The sequence below is a fragment of the Ptychodera flava genome, chromosome 18, assembly GCF_041260155.1.
Source record: "Ptychodera flava strain L36383 chromosome 18, AS_Pfla_20210202, whole genome shotgun sequence".
Classification (NCBI taxonomy): Eukaryota; Metazoa; Hemichordata; class Enteropneusta; family Ptychoderidae; genus Ptychodera; species Ptychodera flava.
Genome location: NC_091945.1, coordinates 2,224,450 through 2,245,338, shown reverse-complemented (window position 1 = coordinate 2,245,338; position 20,889 = coordinate 2,224,450). Strand labels below are relative to the sequence as shown.

Sequence of the window (20,889 nt, the reverse complement as noted above, 5' to 3'; positions counted from 1 at the left end):
AGCCTCGCCTTTGGGATAATTAAAATGAAACTTTGTCCGATTGACTAAAAATCTTTGATCGAAATACATAGAGTGACCAAATGAAGACTCTGTTATCACATTAAGAATCCAATCAATCAATTAAAGGCATTGATATAGCGCCAACATCCATTGCCAGGTAATGTTCTGAGGCGCTGAACAAGAGCACAAAGATCAAAAAGCTCTCTCAAAGAGATGAGATTTCAAGTCCTTTTTAAAGGTGATCAGTGTAGGCGACTGGCGAAGTTCTAACGGAAGACTGTTCCACAAATCGGGAGCACATCTCGAAAAGGAGCGTTTCCCATACGTTTGCAGGTTACACGATGGCACATCAAGAGGACTCATTTTTTATTTGATCGAAGTAAGCGAGGTGAAGGTTTGATGTCCGTGACTTATGCTTGAATGTTTTGACCTTCCTGGTTCTGGTTAGTCCAAGCCATTCTCTGAAGATTCCCTACATGATGAAGTTTGTTTAAGGTAGTTCGCGCCTCGAAATGATTCTCTGCATTATTCACTCTCTGAAGTCATTTCACTGTTATCTGAATAAAGTATATGTATTATCTGTCACATGAAAATCTTAACTTGGCAACTCTGTACAGGCTTGAGCTCGCAGAGATTCCTATCAGCATTTGGAGGTAAGGCAATGATTAGGTGCAAGTTATATGTTAAACTGAAACCTGGCATACATTAAAAGGTTCTCCCTTGTGCTGTACTGTTGCATAGCACTACTGGTTATAGCTGACCAGTTTTCAGGAAAGAGATGTACAGAACTTATCTGGATAAACAGACAGAAAGACTGAAATATAACAACTTTTTTTTATGTCAATTAGCAAAAAAGTTGTCTTAAAACAAGTTCGTTGAAACATTGAGTATTCAGACAACGCTGAACTACTATTTAGTTTACAAAAGGCAGTGATGTTGACAAAAAATTTGGATGGAAATGTTTTGCATACTTGTAAAAATATTATATCATTCTGACAGAAGCAAATTGAGTGGACATCCCTGCATACTATGGACATAGAGCTCTTACGTTTGAAAGACAGGCGTGTTCTAAGTTGTCTTTCACTTGAAAGGTTTTCGTTCCTCGCCCTTACTATGACGATTAATCAGTCACTTGTATCATTAATTTGAGAATTGTGATTCAAAGTCAGTTATACCTATTTTAAGTCTCTTTTTTACATTCGATAGGTCCACTTGTCAATTTCATAACGTTTAGGTATGGCTTGTTTCAAATTGTTCCACATAGCTGCCAGTCTGTCAGCTTGTCTTTTCCGGTAATAAGGTGTTTGTTTCTTTGCTCTTCGTATGAAAACAACTGATACTGTTCGAAACAACAAATATTTGATTCGTCAAGTGCTTTCTACGGAATGATCACGAACACATCAAAGTTAATCTTTCTCTTCAATGCGTAACTTACTTTATCACATATATTCTAGGGTGACACTTGACAAGTGAAAATCATCACGGTAATCTTGAATTGGATGTGTATCGACAATATTTGTTTTTTCTACGTATTCATGGACGCATTAAAAAACTGCAATTTTTGTAGACTTAAGTACTGGCCATGAGCTCAGTCCATCAGCGTAGCTCTGTCATTCAGTGTCGGAATTTCAACGATGGCAGTATGACGGCGCGCTTTGCTTTATGCACCATATTCCTTCTGACAGGGTAATTCATCGTCTGGCGCAAAATAATTAGGGAATTTAATACTAGTAAGTTCATTTAAAGCATAGTGTAGACATATTCTGATTTCAAAATAACAGAATTAATGTAACCGAAAAATGCGATTATCACCTTCTGCACTACGTACAGCTATATCTCACTTTCTGAACAGACCCGAGCTTTTTTCTGAGGGGCTGACACGGGATTAAATTTGCTTGTTCATTATTTTTCGACTGATGACTCACTTATGTATGGTATGTAGAAGAAATACGGGAACACTTGAATCTAAGTTCTCAATGGCCGGGGTCCGGATAAAATTAATATGCACCAGGTTAGTGATAGGTGTGGCTACCCCGTTTGTTTATTTGTTCTCTCTTTACTGACCGTTGCTTAGTGACCGTCAACCGGATTAATCTAAGCATGATCACCGACTTAAGTAGAATACTTTCACAAGCAGCGTCATCACTCTCTACAGCCGTGGAGGGTCGAGTTGAATCAAGACAGCCGACTTCTCGTTAACATATCACAGGAAGGAAGTGTTTGTGTCGGTAAACTATTTAAGGTAGCAAGAATTTATCGTCGACGTCACTTCATCAGTCGAACAGATCACTTTGTGGTTTTCAAGTCAAAAAATAGGTGTATCTTGTCAAAAAGGGTCAGCAAGAGGTCGTGTACATAGTATCTGCAAGTTACTGCACTCAGTGAGATACACCAACGTGGCGTCATCGTCACATCGCAGGTTTTCGTTGCGGGGAGACCAAGCGGACTACACCATGTTCGCTGCTGGCACAGGACCCAGCCAAGGAGCTCTTATCAAGAGTTTGAGGTGAGAAACCTATCACGTTTGATTTGTAAAAATTGTGACGATACTCATTGCAAATGTCTTCCATTTATCCATTTTTTTATCCGCAATCCATGTATTCCTGCGTCGTCGGCGTCGAAATTTAGTAAATGGTCCATGGATTCGAATCACTGAGGTGTTAATCGACGAGCCAACACCATATTCAAATACTTTTATCAAGTATTTTTTGATGTTGAATTTGGACTCGGTCTCAAATCATTAACAAAAGCACAATTAACCATTTTCAAACTGTCCAAATTCTTGGCCAAAGTACGCTGATGTGGTATTCAAAGTTGACATTTGTACTTTAGGAATTCTTTCAGTCAGTTTCAGACACTCAGTTACACAACTGAAAGTGTAGAACAAATATTTTACTTCAACCGTAGCATAGCTGTATAGACATTTTTCATTAAAAATCTTCAGAAACTCTCATAGTGGCCGCCACAAATATCTGCATATTTTTAAATCTATCGTGTTTTCCACGGAACTGTGTTTGATATGATGCGAATAAGTTGAGATGGTTTATCACTCCTTTTTTTCATTTCGAGTGAAGACTATAATTTGGCAATTTTAATACGCTTACAAATGTCAAAAATGAATTTGGACAGTAGCTGTACTGACGATGTAATCTATGTATTTAATATCAGTCAATTCGAAATTCTCCGTGATAGTTCAGCTGAGTACTGACCGTGAAATAAAAAATTCCGACATGATATTAAAACAGATTCAAGCAGTGAAGCACGAATCGACTATTCATTCCATCTAATATTATTCATTTTAAATGTCAAGAAGCTTTTAGTGATGATAATATAATTTCCTCGGCTCTTAAACTCGTTATGATAGCATCTCTGAGTCCCAATTTGCATACCAAGTTGCAGACACGTAAACGATCACTAATGACATGAGGAAAGAAGAGTCAGGAAATGAAGGAAATGAAACGGAAATTATTTTACTTCGCATTTTGACAGTGTAATAGTCAAGCTTTCCTGTTTTGATGACCAGCCCTTTTCGATCTCAGCTCCTCCATATTCTCTTATCGCCACAGAATTTCAAGTTATAGTTGAACGGCAGGTACATATGCGTATGCAAGAAAACATCGTAGCTCGTGCTGTTTTTTGTAAGTCGCTTTTCCAACCAAGATCCGTAGATTGTGTGGTACCTCTGGAAGACATTATTTTTGTTTAAGTTTCTCAATCCAGACGGTGTAACATCCGTCTTTTTGATTTCGGCAAGTGAAATATATGAAGGTCGGCTGTTCCTTTTCATCGACAAGGTGTGTGTCAAAGGTGTGATGAAATGACGTAGAATGTGACAAGACGGCGTGGGTTGTGACAAGACGGTGTAGGTTGTAACATCCGTTTCGAACCTTTCATACAGTTTCTGAAGACAGACGATTTCGTAATATGCTCTGACGTTAACTTGTCTGGACAATGCACATGTTTTTCGCATAAATTAACTCATTGTAGAGGCCATAATTGTGGCCATTAAGAACGTGATAAATTCAGTGAATTTTGTAATTCTGCAAGACAAGCTGATATTGCTATTTCTAACATGCTTTTGGCAGTAGAACAAAAAAGGTCATTGATATTCAAAATAAACACTATCATTAAAACGTTTATTTTTTCTTCTGAACAGCAACAGTACATGGTGTGTTGATATCGTTACATGACATTATGCCGTGTTTACAGGAAGTAGAAATTACGACACAGAGCCTAATAAGTCGTCAAATTGAAAACTTCAGTAACTTTAGGCGAGAATCTTTGAGTAATCTTAGAATGGCCACAGCAGGAATAGACAGTCAACGTGTTAATCTATTGAATACACACTGGGTGTTGGTGTAGGGGACGTCTTACTTAATCAGTGAGTAAGCCGGTAATAGTATAATCTGTAGAATGTATTTACCGTGTAAATGGTAAGTCTATTTTCCATTGAGACGTTCCTAGGCTACATCGCCGTTACATGTCACGTCATGGCTTAGCAGATTTCATGGTGACATTTTCATGCAAGGTTTATGTGCACCATAGGAACGAAAAGAGAGAAAGAACTTTCTCTTTCAATGCCATGAATGTAGAGTAGCTACCGCATCGTCAAACAAACTCTCCTCAAGATTCAATCAAATACAGTAAATTGTTGAAATTGTTGGAAATTTCTTCATTATCGGAACTGTTTCATATCCATGGTTTCAAGAACAGTACAAGCAGTGAATTGTAAACTTTCTCCGTCTACAAATTTACACAGCACGAGAGTGCATGGAACGTTTACTTTTCCATTTACATTCCGAAGTCCCTGGTTGGTGTCTAAGTCACCAAGTGTCAATGACAACTTCTCGTTCATGCTTGAAAGGAACATGCTATACTATAATTATACAATGACAAGAAACACAGACATCTTTGCAGATGGAGTTCATGCGCTGTCCGGATTTTTTATGGTGAGCATCATGTTTTCGATGCTGTTGCAATCTCCTTAAAAGACCCTGTTGAAATTCAGAAAAGATTAAAGTAAAGTCATTTAAAGTAAAGTCATTCATTGTTTGAAACGCGAAAGAGTTGCTGTAATATCATCCTTTTAATACGCTGAAGTGATTACGCTAATGTTAAAAGTTACCGTTAATCTACTTGAACCTACAAAAGCGGAAACATTTTTTCCTCAAAACTATGATGACATGGATAATTTGAGAAAGAGTGACAAGTGTTGTCATTTGGGAATCTCTATTCAAGTCAAGCCTGTGTTAGAGTAGGCATTGAGACACAAAATCGAAACTTTGTGCAGCTTGAAGTTGTCGCAGGGGTTGGTTTGAAAGGCTTTGCTCATGGCTAGAGTCTCTAACCAATAGAGTAAAACGTCGAGTTTAGATGCAATTAATTGCAATCTCAGAAGACAAAGATCTCTTATCTACCGTGGCCGAAAACGACACCAAACCTCTTCAGTTTGTAATTTCGTCTTTCTGTTTGACCGCGTCGTTCTTTTTGATCTGCACTCTTCACATTGTAATTTCCTTGCTCTGTCACAAGCACTCCGTTGTTCTGAACTGTTAGTCTAAGTAAACTAATGTATGGTAATACCAACTTTGAGGTTGACATAACTTTGTAAGAAAATTGATAACTGAATGCCGTTCAGATTGAAATGACAACAACAGAACATAATGAATAAGCTACCTCACAGACTGACTTCACCAGATCTTGGTCGGACTGTGGGCTGTACATGAACTTCACAATGCAAATGGTCACATAGACGGCATTCTTTTGTTGCTGACACGGACAACGTAACAAGTACACCAGCGAGACCTGCGCTCTGTCGTCTCACATGCACACATTTGGCTGTCAATACCTTGACGGGATTCTTTATATTCCACTTACGTGTTTCCATACCAGACGGCTTCAAAAAGTTTAGAGTCGGTAAAAAAATAAGTACATCGTGTACAGAATTTATTTCCTCGGCGTGATTATCATTCCAACGCTCAGTAGTGGCTTTAATTAACCTGTGTGCGTTAAATCGATAATTCAGTATTGTTTGCTCTCAACATTATTTTTATTTTAATTTGCATCACAACAGCAGGCTCCGGTAATTCATCACACAAGCTATATCTCCAATATTGTCGCTTGATGCGTGTTTTATTTTGTCCTTTACTTCGTGATCAGAGACCTAACAATACACTCTTCAAGCTATTTGCGTTTACGGTCATCACGACAGGCTGTCACAAGGTTTAAATGAAAATATATTAATAACCGAGACGATGGCAAGCATTGCATTAGTTTTAAATTGCTGTATGTCTCAAGAGTTTCAACACACCATATCACTACTTAAGGCAGTATGCGCCTCCAAAGTGAAAGATTTAAACTTTTACTAAAACTTTCATTAATGAAACTTTCAACCGTTCTCTCACTAAATCAGAAATCAAAATCAGGAGTCACCATGAAAATTTTGATAATACAGAAACAAATTACTTGACATCGACTGATATTTCAAATTTAAAATGGCCGCCATCACTGTGTTAAATCTATTGGGAAAAATAAATTTTCGATTTTCGAAAAACTAAACCGGTGAAAATTTTTCTTACTCCAACAGCTTTAAACTGAGCCTCCACAAGAAGTAGATCAGAAAAATTGTAAAACTTTGGGAGTCATAATATTTGTCCTCCAGGTGCATTCTACCTTTACCACTCTCGCTTTTAAAGTATTTAAAATTTGCTCATTATTACCTCCAAAAATGTGCGAAAAAAGCAGCCATTTTTTTTTATATTACCTCGAATAACAATGATTATTGGACCAGTTTAACGTCATATTGTATTCGGGATCTTTAAGACTGGTTGTTATTTTGTTTGTTTTTCGTGTTTGTTTGTTTGTCTGTTCATTTTGATTGTCTGTTCGTTTGTTAAGTGTGTTTGTTTGTTTTGCAATGACATCCGTGCCTCCCTGATATTTGTAATTATACGAAGCAAGACGATGTTTCAACATTGACACTGAAAGAACGAAGATCTTACAGTTATCACTTTGTGTTCGGTCAAAAGAATTCTGGACGAGATTATTCACAACTAGATTGCAGCGGTTTTGTGTCGTCAGCTACCTGTGAGGGCGCCTCAATATCCCATAATCGCAATACTGTGACGTAATGAGCACTGGCATGAATCAACATATTCCTACCTAACAGTCATGATGTGATTTGCATAATTTCTTTTCGAACTTATTTTAGGTTTAAAGTTGTACGTTGTCTGGTCGTAAGAATGTACTTTGTTATAAGCTGCTGTATCGATGCATTTGGACAAATAAAAAACAAGGTGTGTTTTCGGTAACAATCCTCCGAAAATTAGGCTAGGTAATTCCAGGAGTTTTTTCTTTTTCTTTTTGTTGGCTGAGAGCCATCGGAGAATTTACTCGATTTTTCATTTTTGAATGCAGAGATCGGGTTACCAGAAGCACATATATATCTTTTTGGACCTTACCTCTCTTGCGGGCGTATTTTGGCGTCTTTGACATAATACCAGTCCTCTAAAACCATATACGTAATGACTTAATTCGGATTTGAGTTTTTATTAGAGTTCTAAATTTAATTCTTAAGTTCGGGAAGCCTTCGTCGCTATAGCAACACGGTAATCTATGGCAAAGTATAATATAGCATATGTAATGAGTCTCCCTTATCTGTTGTCGCCTAATGCGCTCCGAGCGTCTTGTCCTTTCTAAGTGGTTCATGCCTTGAAGGTGGAGGATGGGTCCAGAATGCATTCATTTGATGATATTTTGATATTTTTTCTTTCTCGCGTTTACTGGACACTTTCACAGTTATGTAGATTTGTTTTTATTTGTCATTTTGTTGGAATCAATGCATCTTATCAAAAAGAGCGGTTCATACAAGGAAGCGCCCTCAAGTGACGCATCTCAAAGTCTAATATTACTATTCTGAGAGCATGCAGTGCATGCTACTGGTCAAACTTGGTGTGGGCGACCTAGAAATTGTGATATTTTTTCACAACCGCGAGGATAAAAGTCGGGTCATTACGTCACATTTCTCTACAAAAACGACTTTATTCACGCAATAACGTTGGCAATCGATTTATTGGCCTGGAGTTGGTTCTGACAGAATCATAGAAAGCCTACTTGGCTGTTTTACATCAGTTAGATTGGTGCCTGCGTTAGTGTTCGCTATACAGATGGCTCTGTTGATATGACAGCGATACCAGTCAATATAAAAATAAAATTTCCACTTTCTTATTCACAAGAGAACTAAACCTTTATGTTCATTATTCACCGGAGAAAAATCTTTAATATTAGATCACGTAACAGCAAAGATTACTATCCAGTTTGACTTTTTCTAGACATTCAAGGGTGTTTATGACTTTGTGCTCTATCGATTTGTTATTTAAACATCACAAACAAATAATTTGTGAGTCGCTAGGCTTGATACTAATAACTTATAATTGTAAATATCATGATAAAAGATCGGTCATCGTTTAAGCACCTTGTACAAACTAGAACATTATTTCTTATAATTTATTAAACATATGCGTACGTGTACTTGTAAATGTAGGTACACCCAAAACACGGTAACATTTACAGTTTAACGTTGGTTTACCAGGAGCCACGTTTTAAAACTTATTTCTATCACCAAAGTTGATATATAAACTTTGAAATGGGAATAGTTACAGTTGATCGATGATTAGCACAGCTGACCACGGTCCCTCCGCGGAGGGACCGTGAGCTGACAAGTAGATGCATCTGTACTTAGCTTCTTCCCTTTAACTTTCGTCTCATTTGTAATGTTATTAGACCATGTGTCTGACCGAATGTAATCGAGTTCCTTTGTAATCATACTTTATAAAACTTCAATTAACTACATTTTATGTCATTCTCAGCAAATGTTTTTATACAATGGCCTTATTCAAAATATTGTTGCATAGTATGGGGTACCACTGAAAAACAAAATTTCAAAAACATCATTCGGAAGGAGAAATTGTTCATTCTTTTGTACATTTGAGTCCTTCCAAGTAACTCGACCGCTTGTAAAAAGAGAGAGGAACTAAATAAATAGATACATATTCCGACATTATCCCAATGGTTCTAGGAATTGTACGTATAAATGTCAGTCATTCAGAGTTTGGTATGCCACAGGTCGTATACCGCATTGCTTATTGAAAATATGTGACAAATTATGCAAATCAAATAAAACATTGGTTGTTCAGAGCGAATGATAGTAAATATTTTACTTTTTTTATTTTCACGACTTTATGGAAACTTTCCGACAAGAACCGTGGAACTACAAAGCTGAAAGAAAAGCGCCACCAAGCGACAATAACACACTAGCCTTTTGCTCGCTACTGTTTCTCAAAAAAGTGGTAGCTAGTATATCGACGGATAAGTATACGCCAGAAATAGAATTATCATCTTGCAGAAAATTCAAATTGAATAGAAGTTTAATAGTGTTTCTATGGCGACTGACTATAGCAAAGAGATGTTCTTTAAATATAGAAGAGTATCGGATTAATACGTTTTATTGTGGGAATTTAAGTCTAAGCTCTCCCGAGAATCAGTTTTTATATTTTGTAGACAAGTGATTGTATGCGTTGATGATTGCATGATTTGATACCAAATTGATGAATAAAGTGAGGTGTGGAAATATGGATCGAATGTGTACAACTACACAATCAGGTCGCTATTATGGATTATATTTGGCTAAGTCACGTGATGACTGTATTCAAATATGCTTACCATGAAAGTCTTTCATTTACTCTGTGCTTGACTTTAAACAAAACACCGTAATTAAACTTTGCTGCAATTTATCATTTAACTTGACATGACAAAAACTCCGAAGCTGTTCCTACGTTGAGGCGGTCATAACTCTTACATTTGTTCATCACAGAAGATTCATTTCAAATGAATTCTCATGGCTGATTTAGGTCGACTTTCGATCGAATCTACATGTGGCAGACTATGTTATAGATTGGTGGCCTGTTTTGTGTCTACCAAATGACTCTGCGGCCTGTTACACACACTCATTGGGTAGTGAATGAGACAGTCAGGAACGCAAATGACAAAGATTTCACATTTCCTAAATACAAAAGACGCAATTTGTAAACTGTTGTTATGTTTATTTTCTTTCGTGTTGTGAGATATCAATTCCGGTATTTCGAGATTAGATAATGCACTATCTATTTGGACGAACAAAATCGAATAATTATATCATATTCACTGAGTCTTTTTATGCACTTCAGTGCAGTATGTGAAGTTTAGGTCGGCAATTTACCGTTGATACAAAAGTATCTCAAAACACCCTGTTTTACATCGGTTTGTCATCATACAGACTGTATATCTGAAGACAGACATTCAAAAGAAAGGAGAAATATTAACTGTGTAACATAAGAGGACCGAATGTGGATAGAGACTGCCGTAAAATGTACTCGCCATTTAATGTACCCCAAGGTGTGGTATTAACTCTGCGCTGGGTTTTTAAATCCAACGAATAGAGCCTTTTAAAAGTCAACCAAGTTAAGCCATAATCCCCTTGTTAGGTCACGAAACTCACTGATAGCTCTGATTTATTCAATGAACTTTTGTAGAGACACGTAAAACACCACCAGCCTTCTGTGAATCATTTTCTATAGGACGACATGTTCTATGCCGGCTCAATTTGAAGTGAACAAAGGTACACAGCAAGTCGGAGACGACTAAGGATACCTCCGAGCTAAGGCGATTCATTGCCTTTAGTCCAAGGGACTTAGGTACATAGTTTTCAAATCATTGTCCTCACTCATATTTGGAGTAAGGGGCAACGGTTGAAACGAACTGCTTTGAATAAACTGAAATGCTGTACAGAAAACTGTTGATGTTTTTTAAATTGGAAGCCTCACTGACTATACTTGCCAGCGATTCATTGAACTATTGTTATCGCGAGTCGCCGATACATTCAATTCAATACTTGTTGTGTTATGCCGCGGCATTGCTGGGTGTCCCCGTCGCACAACCAGTTAGGCCTACATGTAATATGTTCAACTTTGAGTGTTTGCAAAGTATAAAATGTAAAATCACCGTACGGACTCAGAATGAACAAAACAGTAGTCTTGTGATGTAAGATTACGATGGAAATGACAGAAAATTTCGCATTTAATATTTAATGTAGAACCAAAACAACGGTTAGACATATATGTTTTATACCTCCCACGATCTCTGCCTCTAGTCATCAATGAAAAATAAACCCTGGCTATTATGGCGTGGAGACGCTATAACCTGCCGTAATAGCAACGGAAATGGCACATTTAATGTCGTTAAATGCATAATCTACACGGCGTCTCCGGGCATTGGTTGAAGATTAATGTTGATAAATTATGGCTCTGACGTATTACCTTGCCTCCAATGTAACCCGGGGAATACTCTATGCCCATACTTACCGTAGAACTAAACCGTTGAGACACGTCCACGCACTGAGTCATACACTTTCAGATCTTTGACAAAAAATTGTCTGGCTACGACAGAGTTTTAATTGACCGCGACAAAAACATCATTTCGGGTTTTTTTTATTTTCAATTTGGTAGGAGGCAATGAAGTGTGAATAGGGTGTATAGTTAGTACACCTTTTCATGTTTGCTTTGCTGTGTCGTATATACCGCTGAGTTGTTGAACCGCGTCTCCTAGACAACGGCAAAGTTCGCGTATACCCGTGTGTTTCAAAAACACGCTGGGCTAACAGAGCGAGCTTGTCTCAAAGGGAACTATTTGTGCCATTGCATCGATGTGTAGTCAAACATTGCTGACCTACTGCCCCGGGTGGCAACATTAACATCGCCTACTTTGGCACGTTACTCTGTGAGGAGAAAGGAGACAAGCCTTCAACCGTCAGTCAAGTCTACCTCAGCACCTTATGCAAATAGCCGTTGACTACGCCACCGACGTCGCGCTCGCAACAGGTAGTCCGTGACAAAACGGAAAATTGTACAAACGACGGTTGTCGGTTAGTTGCTTCAGCGAGGTCGCTCTTACAGGTGGTGAACTAGGGAACTTGGAATTCTCCGATGGATGTTATATAACTTCCATCAAATCGTCGTTATCAGTTTTAATTGACTTGGTTCTCAACGAGTGATAATCCTCGTTACAGATGCTACATCCCAAACAGTTCTTTTGAGGACACGCTACATAGATCATCGATCTTCGCGCTTTTGCATTCATCTCGGCTTACGTCAAGAAGGCATAAATAGCGTTTTGAACCCGTCTATTGTTTCCGGGACTTTGGTTTAGTTACTGTTTCACGGCGAGGATAGAGCACCAGACGCGGAGGGAAGATTCCCAAAGTTTGGAACAACATTAAGAAGCAGGTGTGATGTCGAACCAAGGGGCAGAGCGGTCACCGGCAGCTAAGCAACGATTTAAAAGGTGAGCGAGCCAGAATGGTATGCTTGACACCATGTGGCGGGTAGCGCTCTTCCCTTGTTTCAGAGCCACATTGATGGAGGTATATAAATGTAAAATTGACATAATCATAGTAATCATACAATCATAGTAATCACAAAATTCAGGCCGAATGGGATTTTTTTATGTTTGACTGTCGACGAGCATTGTTCACGTATGGTTGGCATGACGCGGGTATAGTTCCGTATATTGGTAACACGATATCAATTGAACTAGCTGATCTGTGCGTCTGTGTAAGTTTCACAGTCATGTGACTGGAAAAATGTTCATTCCGCCTGTGTCCGTAACACTGGGTGCTTACGTTTTCCACTCAATCGTACTCGCCGACTGAGGCGTTTGACAAGCAGTCAATTAGCCAATCATTACACAAATTAATTGCAATTTCTGTCCGACTTGAACAAAAACAAATTGAAACCTTTCAGAAGGTGTTGTTCAGATTCCATACGTGTTCATGTTCCCCAAGCATTGTTATTATTAGCCAGTCTGCAATGATATAATACTGACTGATATTTGCAGATTGATCAATTCTCGATTCATTGACAATAAATTTTACATCGTAAGATTTCACAGTTAATCCATATGTTGACAATGTTAGTTGTACCTTGCGTGGCGATTTTAGAATGAGGGTCGATTCCATTCTGCAGAATTGACATGCTGTATCCACAGAAATATACTGCGGCGCACTTTGTAAACATCGTTATTGTCCCGTCTCAATGGCTTGTGAAACAACGTTAAATCTCACTCTGACAGTTCAACAAATGGAGTGTTAGACGTTGCCAATCGCTCATTCCAATCCCTTCACCCTCCAAAGCATTTCTGGCGACATCAATTAGAGACTTACCCAGGTTGTTCTCGTATACGGTCAATTTTGACCCAGAATTAAATCTTGAAATATTTGGTAAGGAAGCAGTGAAATCAGAAATGAACTCGACAACACATCGGTAATTTACAAACACGTTTTTCGTGTCTCTGTAGCGTCGTCTATTTCATCTTTTGTCCGTATCATTACCATTTTCAAAGTCACTTACGATCTATTAAGAGGCTTTTGTTGTCGTTGAATCGTGTCCCTGCCAGTTTCGCGGCAACTACACGACAGGGAAATGGTAACATTGAGACGACAACAGCTTGTAATTTCTGCTCGTTAATGTGTATGTCACGTAGGCAAGTATGCCCTAAGGTTTAGTTAAATGAGGTTAAAGACAACCGACGATTAAAATATAGGGACACCAGAAGAATACTAGACCACAACTAAGTCTTGGTCTAAACATGGAGGTAGTCTGCTACCTCCATGGTCTAAACCAGTGTCTGTCTTTGAGTGCCTTTAAGGTAGAATGCGCCTCGGGGACAGAAATTCGCAGTCTCAAACCTTTACAATTCAGCTAACACTTGTGGGGGCTCATTTTGAAGTTCATGGAGTAACTTAAGTTTCCACTGTCTTATTTTTGTGAAAATCGACAATTGAATTATTTCAAATGGAGTTAACACAGGAAAGGCGGCCATTTTGAATACAGAGAGTCTGTAAATGTTGGGTAATTTATTTCTGTGGTACACAATTTTTTACGATGGTCCCTGGTTTTTATTCTTTGTTTCAAAAGGGACTGATTTACAATTTCCTCTGTTTTCTGACGGAAATTTTGAGTGAAAGTCTAAAGCTTTCGATTTCAAGGCATGTACCACTCTAATGTTGACTACAAACAAAATACCACTTCAGATAATTCTTAGTTGTATCACAGCGTAGCATGGACCCGGTGTGTTCCAGTCTTGATACAAAATTATTCAACTTGTAATGTTTTCCTCGCAGATTCAACATTAGGCCTTGATCATACCTCTCACATTTAAGGACAGGCGCTATTTTGAATTCAGTCTTATGTCATCCTCTCGAAGCGAACCGGGAATTTGGATGAAAAAATCAGACCAAATCAGACCAACTGTGAAAGATTCGTGCTGTCATGTAATGTTCGCAGTCAGACTGTCATGTAATGTTCACAGTCAGACTGTCATGTAATGTTCGCAGTCAGACTGTTGACGTTATAAGATTGTTCCTATAGAACCAACACTAGATTCACCAATGCAGTATTAATGTGTTTTGAAAACGAAGACGTCCATTTTAAAGAAAAACGTCGGAACAGTTTTGTATGAGAAAACTATGTGCTTCTTTTAGGATTGGACCGAGTGATTCTGGTTTCAACAGATTTCAATTTATATCTGACTTATATTGCTACAGAACCAAAATTCTGTTGCCCGTGTTTACCATGCACACACAGTAAACACGAGTTGGGATTCGTCTCAAATTTTAGTCGTGAAACATTTATTCAAATGCCATCGCAAATTTTACACGATATTCACGGAACATGTGCGCCCACAGGCGAACTGACGTGAATAGTCTAAAAATTATTTTCGTTATTATTAAAAATAATAAATCGTAATTATGAAACATTGATATCACTACAACCGAGTTAGTATTTCATCCGGGTTGAGCTTCCTTTCTGCGGAGCAACACTTGATAAACTCACTGTATGTGTATGAGTTGTGTATGACGTAGGCGGCCGAGATGTCCAATTTACTAGGAGTATAATAAGGTTGCCAGGTTGTTTCGATATGAAAATTGTGGGTTTTTCTTAATTTGTTGTTCTTCAGTCCATTGTTCAACAGGTGACAACAACTATAAATAACAAGACAGGCGGAGTACACAGTACCCATTTCCAAATTGCAATGAATCAATGAGGGAGTTAGTAAAACACCTTGCTCTAAGCTATAACACCATGCTGGAATCTCGAACTCACCATCCCTCGACAGCGAGTCCGTTACCGGCTCTCGAACTCGCCGTCTTCTGACAGATGTAAGTTGCCGCTAGTTAGCTATGGCAAGGCAAATTTTGGCGTGTAAAATCTAGTCAGTCTAGCGATGAGGACAAGCGCAAGACATTTTATCATAAGTGGACAGAAATCTTTAATAGTTTCCGTGACCAACCTGAACAACAGTGGACCCACTGTTATATCAAGCGAGATATAACGGTTTTTTCCCGAGGGGTCGTCACCCTAACACCCTAAAAACGATCCTTAATTTACATTACGTGTGACAAGTACCACAAGTACCAGATGCAGATCAGTCTGTGCAATGTAAGGTTGCTTCCATGTCATGTTTTGTTGTCTTTCGTCGTTGTTGTGTGCTTGTTGTTGTTTTTTTTTTACTGTTGGTCCCCTACACCGATCTCCATCTACTTTTTCTCTGAATCCATAATTGGATGGCCTTGACTATGGCCAGCCCCTCCACATTTCACTGAGAACTACACAACGAGGAGTTTTAAAAAACAGCTTTCGTCATTCATATTATCATGAAAAATAATTCTCAAAACTGTTTAATAATGCACAGAATTCACTAATTTCATATGTTCAAAATTTATTAATGTTTTATAATAAAGTTATGTACAAAAGTTCAAACTCTATCAAACTGACATACACGTGAAGTGTATGTTCTAAACATCAATCAGGGACGGCTACCGCTCTTGGCCTAATCTCTTTAAGCTGCCTTATCCATGCAATCGCGGTGCGTTAAGATACATCAAACTATTTGGTGAACTAAAACTGTTGCCACAACATTAAAAATGATTACACCGCCAACTTATTTATAAGACAATTTTATTATACCGGAGATTGTATTGTGCCGATCGTTGAGGTAATGTATAAGATAATTTGATATAATTGTAATAAAATCACACTAATCTAGGTCGAATGCGTTGAAGGAAAACATTGTATTCTACTCCACTCTATGACCTTGGATCAAGCGCAGTGCAAATGTTACAAATAATAGACTCATTCTGATGAGAATACTTCGCCTCGCACACACACGCAAACTAGTCATTGTGTGAAATCACAATGTGTTGTTATTTGCACGGTTCCTTTAAAAGAGAGCTTCAAAAGGTACTTACCCATGTTATCAGCCCGGAATTTACCCTAAAGACAAACAGTGAAAAATTCATGTCCAAATATTTTTAGATTTTTCTATTATCATGCGTGTGTTAGCTTATGGCTTTTTGCGTGCATACATATCGTTTGGCGGGCACTGCTAGTGCTGATGACAAATACGCAGTAAGAACTATAGCATTAATTTCAAAATATCATCAACAACAAGCCATGAGCAAAAATTTAACATTTTTTAAAACTGGTCAAAACATTGTGAGGGTCTCGGTGTCATCGTCATCCTCAAAGTTTTGAAAGGTGTTATGTAGGGTTGGTTTGCGCGGACTGATATGATGTGGATGGGGAAGTACAGTATTAAGCATACAAAGGCAAATAGTCAGAGTTTAAGATCAGCTGACAGTACTAAGACATTAATTCTGAGTTTGCAAAAGAAAAGTAGAGTAGAGTGGTTTGGTTATGTCTTGCTATAACATTGACCACAGTGTTTGGATGGATACAACGTGATATATTAAGAGACATGCGGTGTTGCTGTGTGCCGGGGTTATTATATACAATGGCTTGTTGCTATATAGTCAATAATTGTTCTCAGTCGGATTCGCACTCGTATCTGTAGCATAACCTAGAGTGTCTTCTCACGTAGCGAAAGAGTAAGTAATGAAAACACTATCGGCTTTATCCCCACCATAAAAATGATTTGTTTTTGTGTATATGTGATATGATAGGGTGGGATGTGGTGTGATGTGAAATACTGGGATGTGACGTGATATGCTGGGGTGTTATGTGATGTGATATACTGGGATGTGACGTGATATGCTGCGATGCGTTTCCATGTGATATGCTGGGATATGATATGATATGATATGATATGATATGATATGATATGATATGATATGATATGATATGATATGATATGATATGATATGCTAGTATGTGATGTGATATACTGGGATATGATGTGATATGCTTGGATGTGCTGTGATATGCTTTGTTGATGATGTTCGACGATATGACTTGAATAAGTGGTCAGCTATTAAATTTTCAAATTAAAAGTTTCAATCTGTGTATCTTCTTATGATGTAGTCTGACGTAAGACACAACAAAATACAATGTAAGACAAGATAGTATATGACATGATATGTAGGACATGATTTGATATAATGGTAGTGTAAAGATGATATGATAACATATGGTATGATATTATATGTCATGACATATTATGATAATATGATAAGACATTACATGTGACAGGGTCTGATATGGATTCAATACAATTAGATAAAATATCTGTTGTGAAAAGTGATGATAGCATGCGACGTAATGATATCTGACGTGAACGGATATATCATGATTGAATAGCATAGCACTGCATAGCATATCATCACAGTACAGGATAGCATAGCATAGTACATGCAGAGCACAGGGCAGGATAACAGCACAGTACAGGATAGCATAGCGCAGGGCAGGATAGCACAGCACGGTACATGCATAGCACAGTACAGGATAGCACAGCACAGTACATGCATAGCACAGTACAGGATAGCATAGCATAGTCAGGATGGCATAGCACAGTACACGCATAGCACAGTAGATGATAGCATAGCACAGTACAGGATGGCATAGCATAGTCAGGATGGCATAGCACAGTAGATGATAGTATAGCACAGGGCAGAAAGGTATATCAAACTATAGCACAGGACAGGATATGATAAGACATGATACTATGTGATTATATTCGATATTACATGATAAGATATGATACAATGATATGAAGCACAAATATATGAAATGTGATGGATACAATGCGAAAAAAGGTTTTATTATGTTTTGTAGTTGCCAATGACAATGTATGGTAAATTACATGAAATATAGTATTTCATTATCACATGTAAAGAACACCGCATGAGGGTGACGCCTGAATGAATTCCAAACTCTCTTGTCCATTGAGACTTCGAATCATAATATTGATTCGTCGACTTCGTGTAATATCAATATTAACACGGAAATCTCCAGTCGGAGAAACGAAATCACTCAAGCTTTGAGTATTAATATGAGAGCAAGAATATCATATAAAAAGTAATGAAGAATATTCATGTGATAAATGACATGCAAGGATTAGAGTATGATCATAAGTTTTATCTTTTGAATGAGATTGTGCGTCAGACAGTAATAGGATATGTCATAGGCAATCAAGTACGTCTACCATAAAATGACATAGCACACAAAAACTGACTGTACGGATTACGTCACAATTGTGTACTCATACTGTGTCACTACAGACTTAAAAGGCTTCTTCAGACGTGTAATATATCAGCCAAACTCCTCTGCATTTAAATATAGGGCGGAAAGAATTCAATTATGATAAAATTACGTAAAATACGTGTCCGATCACGTGGCCATTTTTCAACCAATTATTTGAATTGGATTGAATTTTTATAACTGTTAGTCAATAATGTGTGTGGAAATAATAGAATATTATAAACACGAATAGCCGACGTTTTATGGTGTCTTTGTTTATTTATTTATTGAATGCAATGATGATATTAACCCTTTGCACAATTATTTGATAAAAATATTTAAAAAATATATATCATGATTTTACTGTATAACATATAACATATCTTGTAGCAGACATCCATGGTTGTACTTGGTATTTACATCGGTGTGTCTTTATCGCTATCCGCGACACTAACTACTTTCCTGTATCGTAAAAACGTATAATGAGGTATATAGACATTGGTTATCTTTGAATAACGCCAACATTGTGATAAAAGACATACTAGATAGCATTTCAAAAGTACTGCTTTTTTCAGCTCTAAAATTTAATAAAGAAATAGTTTTATACAGTAACTCGCGTGCAATGAACAAAACGATGAAAGTAATTCACGTAGGACTGTCTGACTGGAATGTAACTGTGCTAACCGTTTTCTTAACTAAATGACGTATTCAGTAATTTGGAAGATTATCAGTGTATCGCTTCTGCATGTATCTATTAATACTTTCCATGGTCCTTAAAGTCCTGACAAAGGCTGCCTTTCATTTTCACGTTTTCCGCTGCTGTCATTACTCTAATTGCCAACACTTCCTACAGGGCGGGGTCGCTTCAATCGAGTTCAAATTATTTCTACAATGTCGTTCCATGCGATCTTTTTAATGCCTACCACGCATTGTGTTCCAATGCTCTCAGCAGTCGTTGAGGACACTCCCATAGCGCCACTGGCACTCTCAACAACAGCCAATGAAACAAAGTGTTTATGACGATTCTCTTTGTGCTGTGAGTCTCTTGGGCAAAATTTGAAGGGCACAATTACGGTCCGTATTGATTTTGCGAACAGTTCAATAGAAACAGTAGAATCGAAGCTCTTAGACACTAAAACGACCAATTCCTTGTACACAATGAATTCATCGGCGTATAGATGTTTTGTATAATAATTCTCCCTGGAAGGATAATGTGTAACCTTCATTAAAATTAAAACAAACATTTATACCCTGGCTGATATTCATCAACGGCAATAGTTCAGCATCAACAGATAAATAATGCAAAAAATGAAAATAAGATTCCAGTAATTCAAACTCCACTGTTTTATATACATAAAATTTATTTATTTATTTTTAAATAATTTTTCTTATGATCTATGTATCTGACAGTTGGGGGTTTTCAAGCAAATTGCCCTGTTTGTAATATTATTCCTACCTTGCCTGATAAAAAGTGACCTTAAAACTTGATATGATAGTAGAGAGATGAAAAAGTGAATTATGTTGACATAACATTCTCGCATTTTCCTCACATGACATGACAAATCATCTCATTACGGGTTTGTCAAAATAGGTTACATTTGGGTTCACAAATATAACACTGAACTGAGTCTTGTTCGGCAAAATATTAAAAAATTAAGATATCAGTGTTAAAGCTGGCATTTGACTCTTTAGCATACATGTGTTATCTTGTTTGACCTGCCGCGAAATATAAATTATGTATAAATTCGTATAAATTCGCATCACTTATCGTGAAATAGATACGCTTATGAGAAAACTATCGTATTCCCATTAGGAAAAATCAGACATTAGAAAAAAAATGTTTTCAGAATAACAGATCCGGTGTTAGGCTAACAAAGGACATGAGCTGACCGGGATTTTCTGAAAATAATTAAAGCCACACTTTGTACATTAATAACTCACTGTTTTCAAACACGCAAAGCTAAAGGAATAACATTTGCCAAATGATTTTGTAATCATTAATATTTAAAGACAAGCCAGTGCGTATCCAACAGGAAATTTTCATGGAAAACGATAAAAGTGTATATAATAAACTATTCGTCACCATGACAATAATGAAAAATTAGGTAATCAAGGCGGCCCGATCCATTCAAATGCTCTCTTGTTAAAATAAACTAAAACCTGTATTATGTCATTGATATAAGGAGAATGTTACATAAATTCTATGTAATGGTAACAAAAAATGTAACGCAATTGAAATAATTTTAACACTTAAAAGCAATATATATTCGTCATATCATAGCAACGCAGGAATGTCGCTTGCAAATTCAGAAATCAGAAAATC

At 37.5% G+C, this 20,889-nt stretch overlaps 1 protein-coding gene across 33 annotated transcripts in view; it reads left to right on the top strand.

Annotated features, from left to right (window-relative positions):
- Nucleotides 1-2,277: 2,277 nt before the first annotated feature.
- Nucleotides 2,278-20,889, top strand: part of LOC139117999 (leucine-rich repeat-containing protein 71-like) — a 76,412-nt gene continuing 57,800 nt past the window's right edge. For 27 of the 33 annotated variants that reach the window (XM_070681317.1, XM_070681313.1, XM_070681308.1 and 24 more), the window contains exon 1: nt 2,324-2,506. In XM_070681317.1, coding sequence (XP_070537418.1) covers nt 2,454-2,506 — 53 coding nt within the window. In that variant the 5' untranslated portion in view covers nt 2,324-2,453. Of the gene's footprint in view, nt 2,507-11,896; nt 12,376-20,889 lie in introns of those variants that run through there. The other 6 variants (XM_070681309.1, XM_070681299.1, XM_070681270.1 and 3 more) reach the window with 3 other exon arrangements.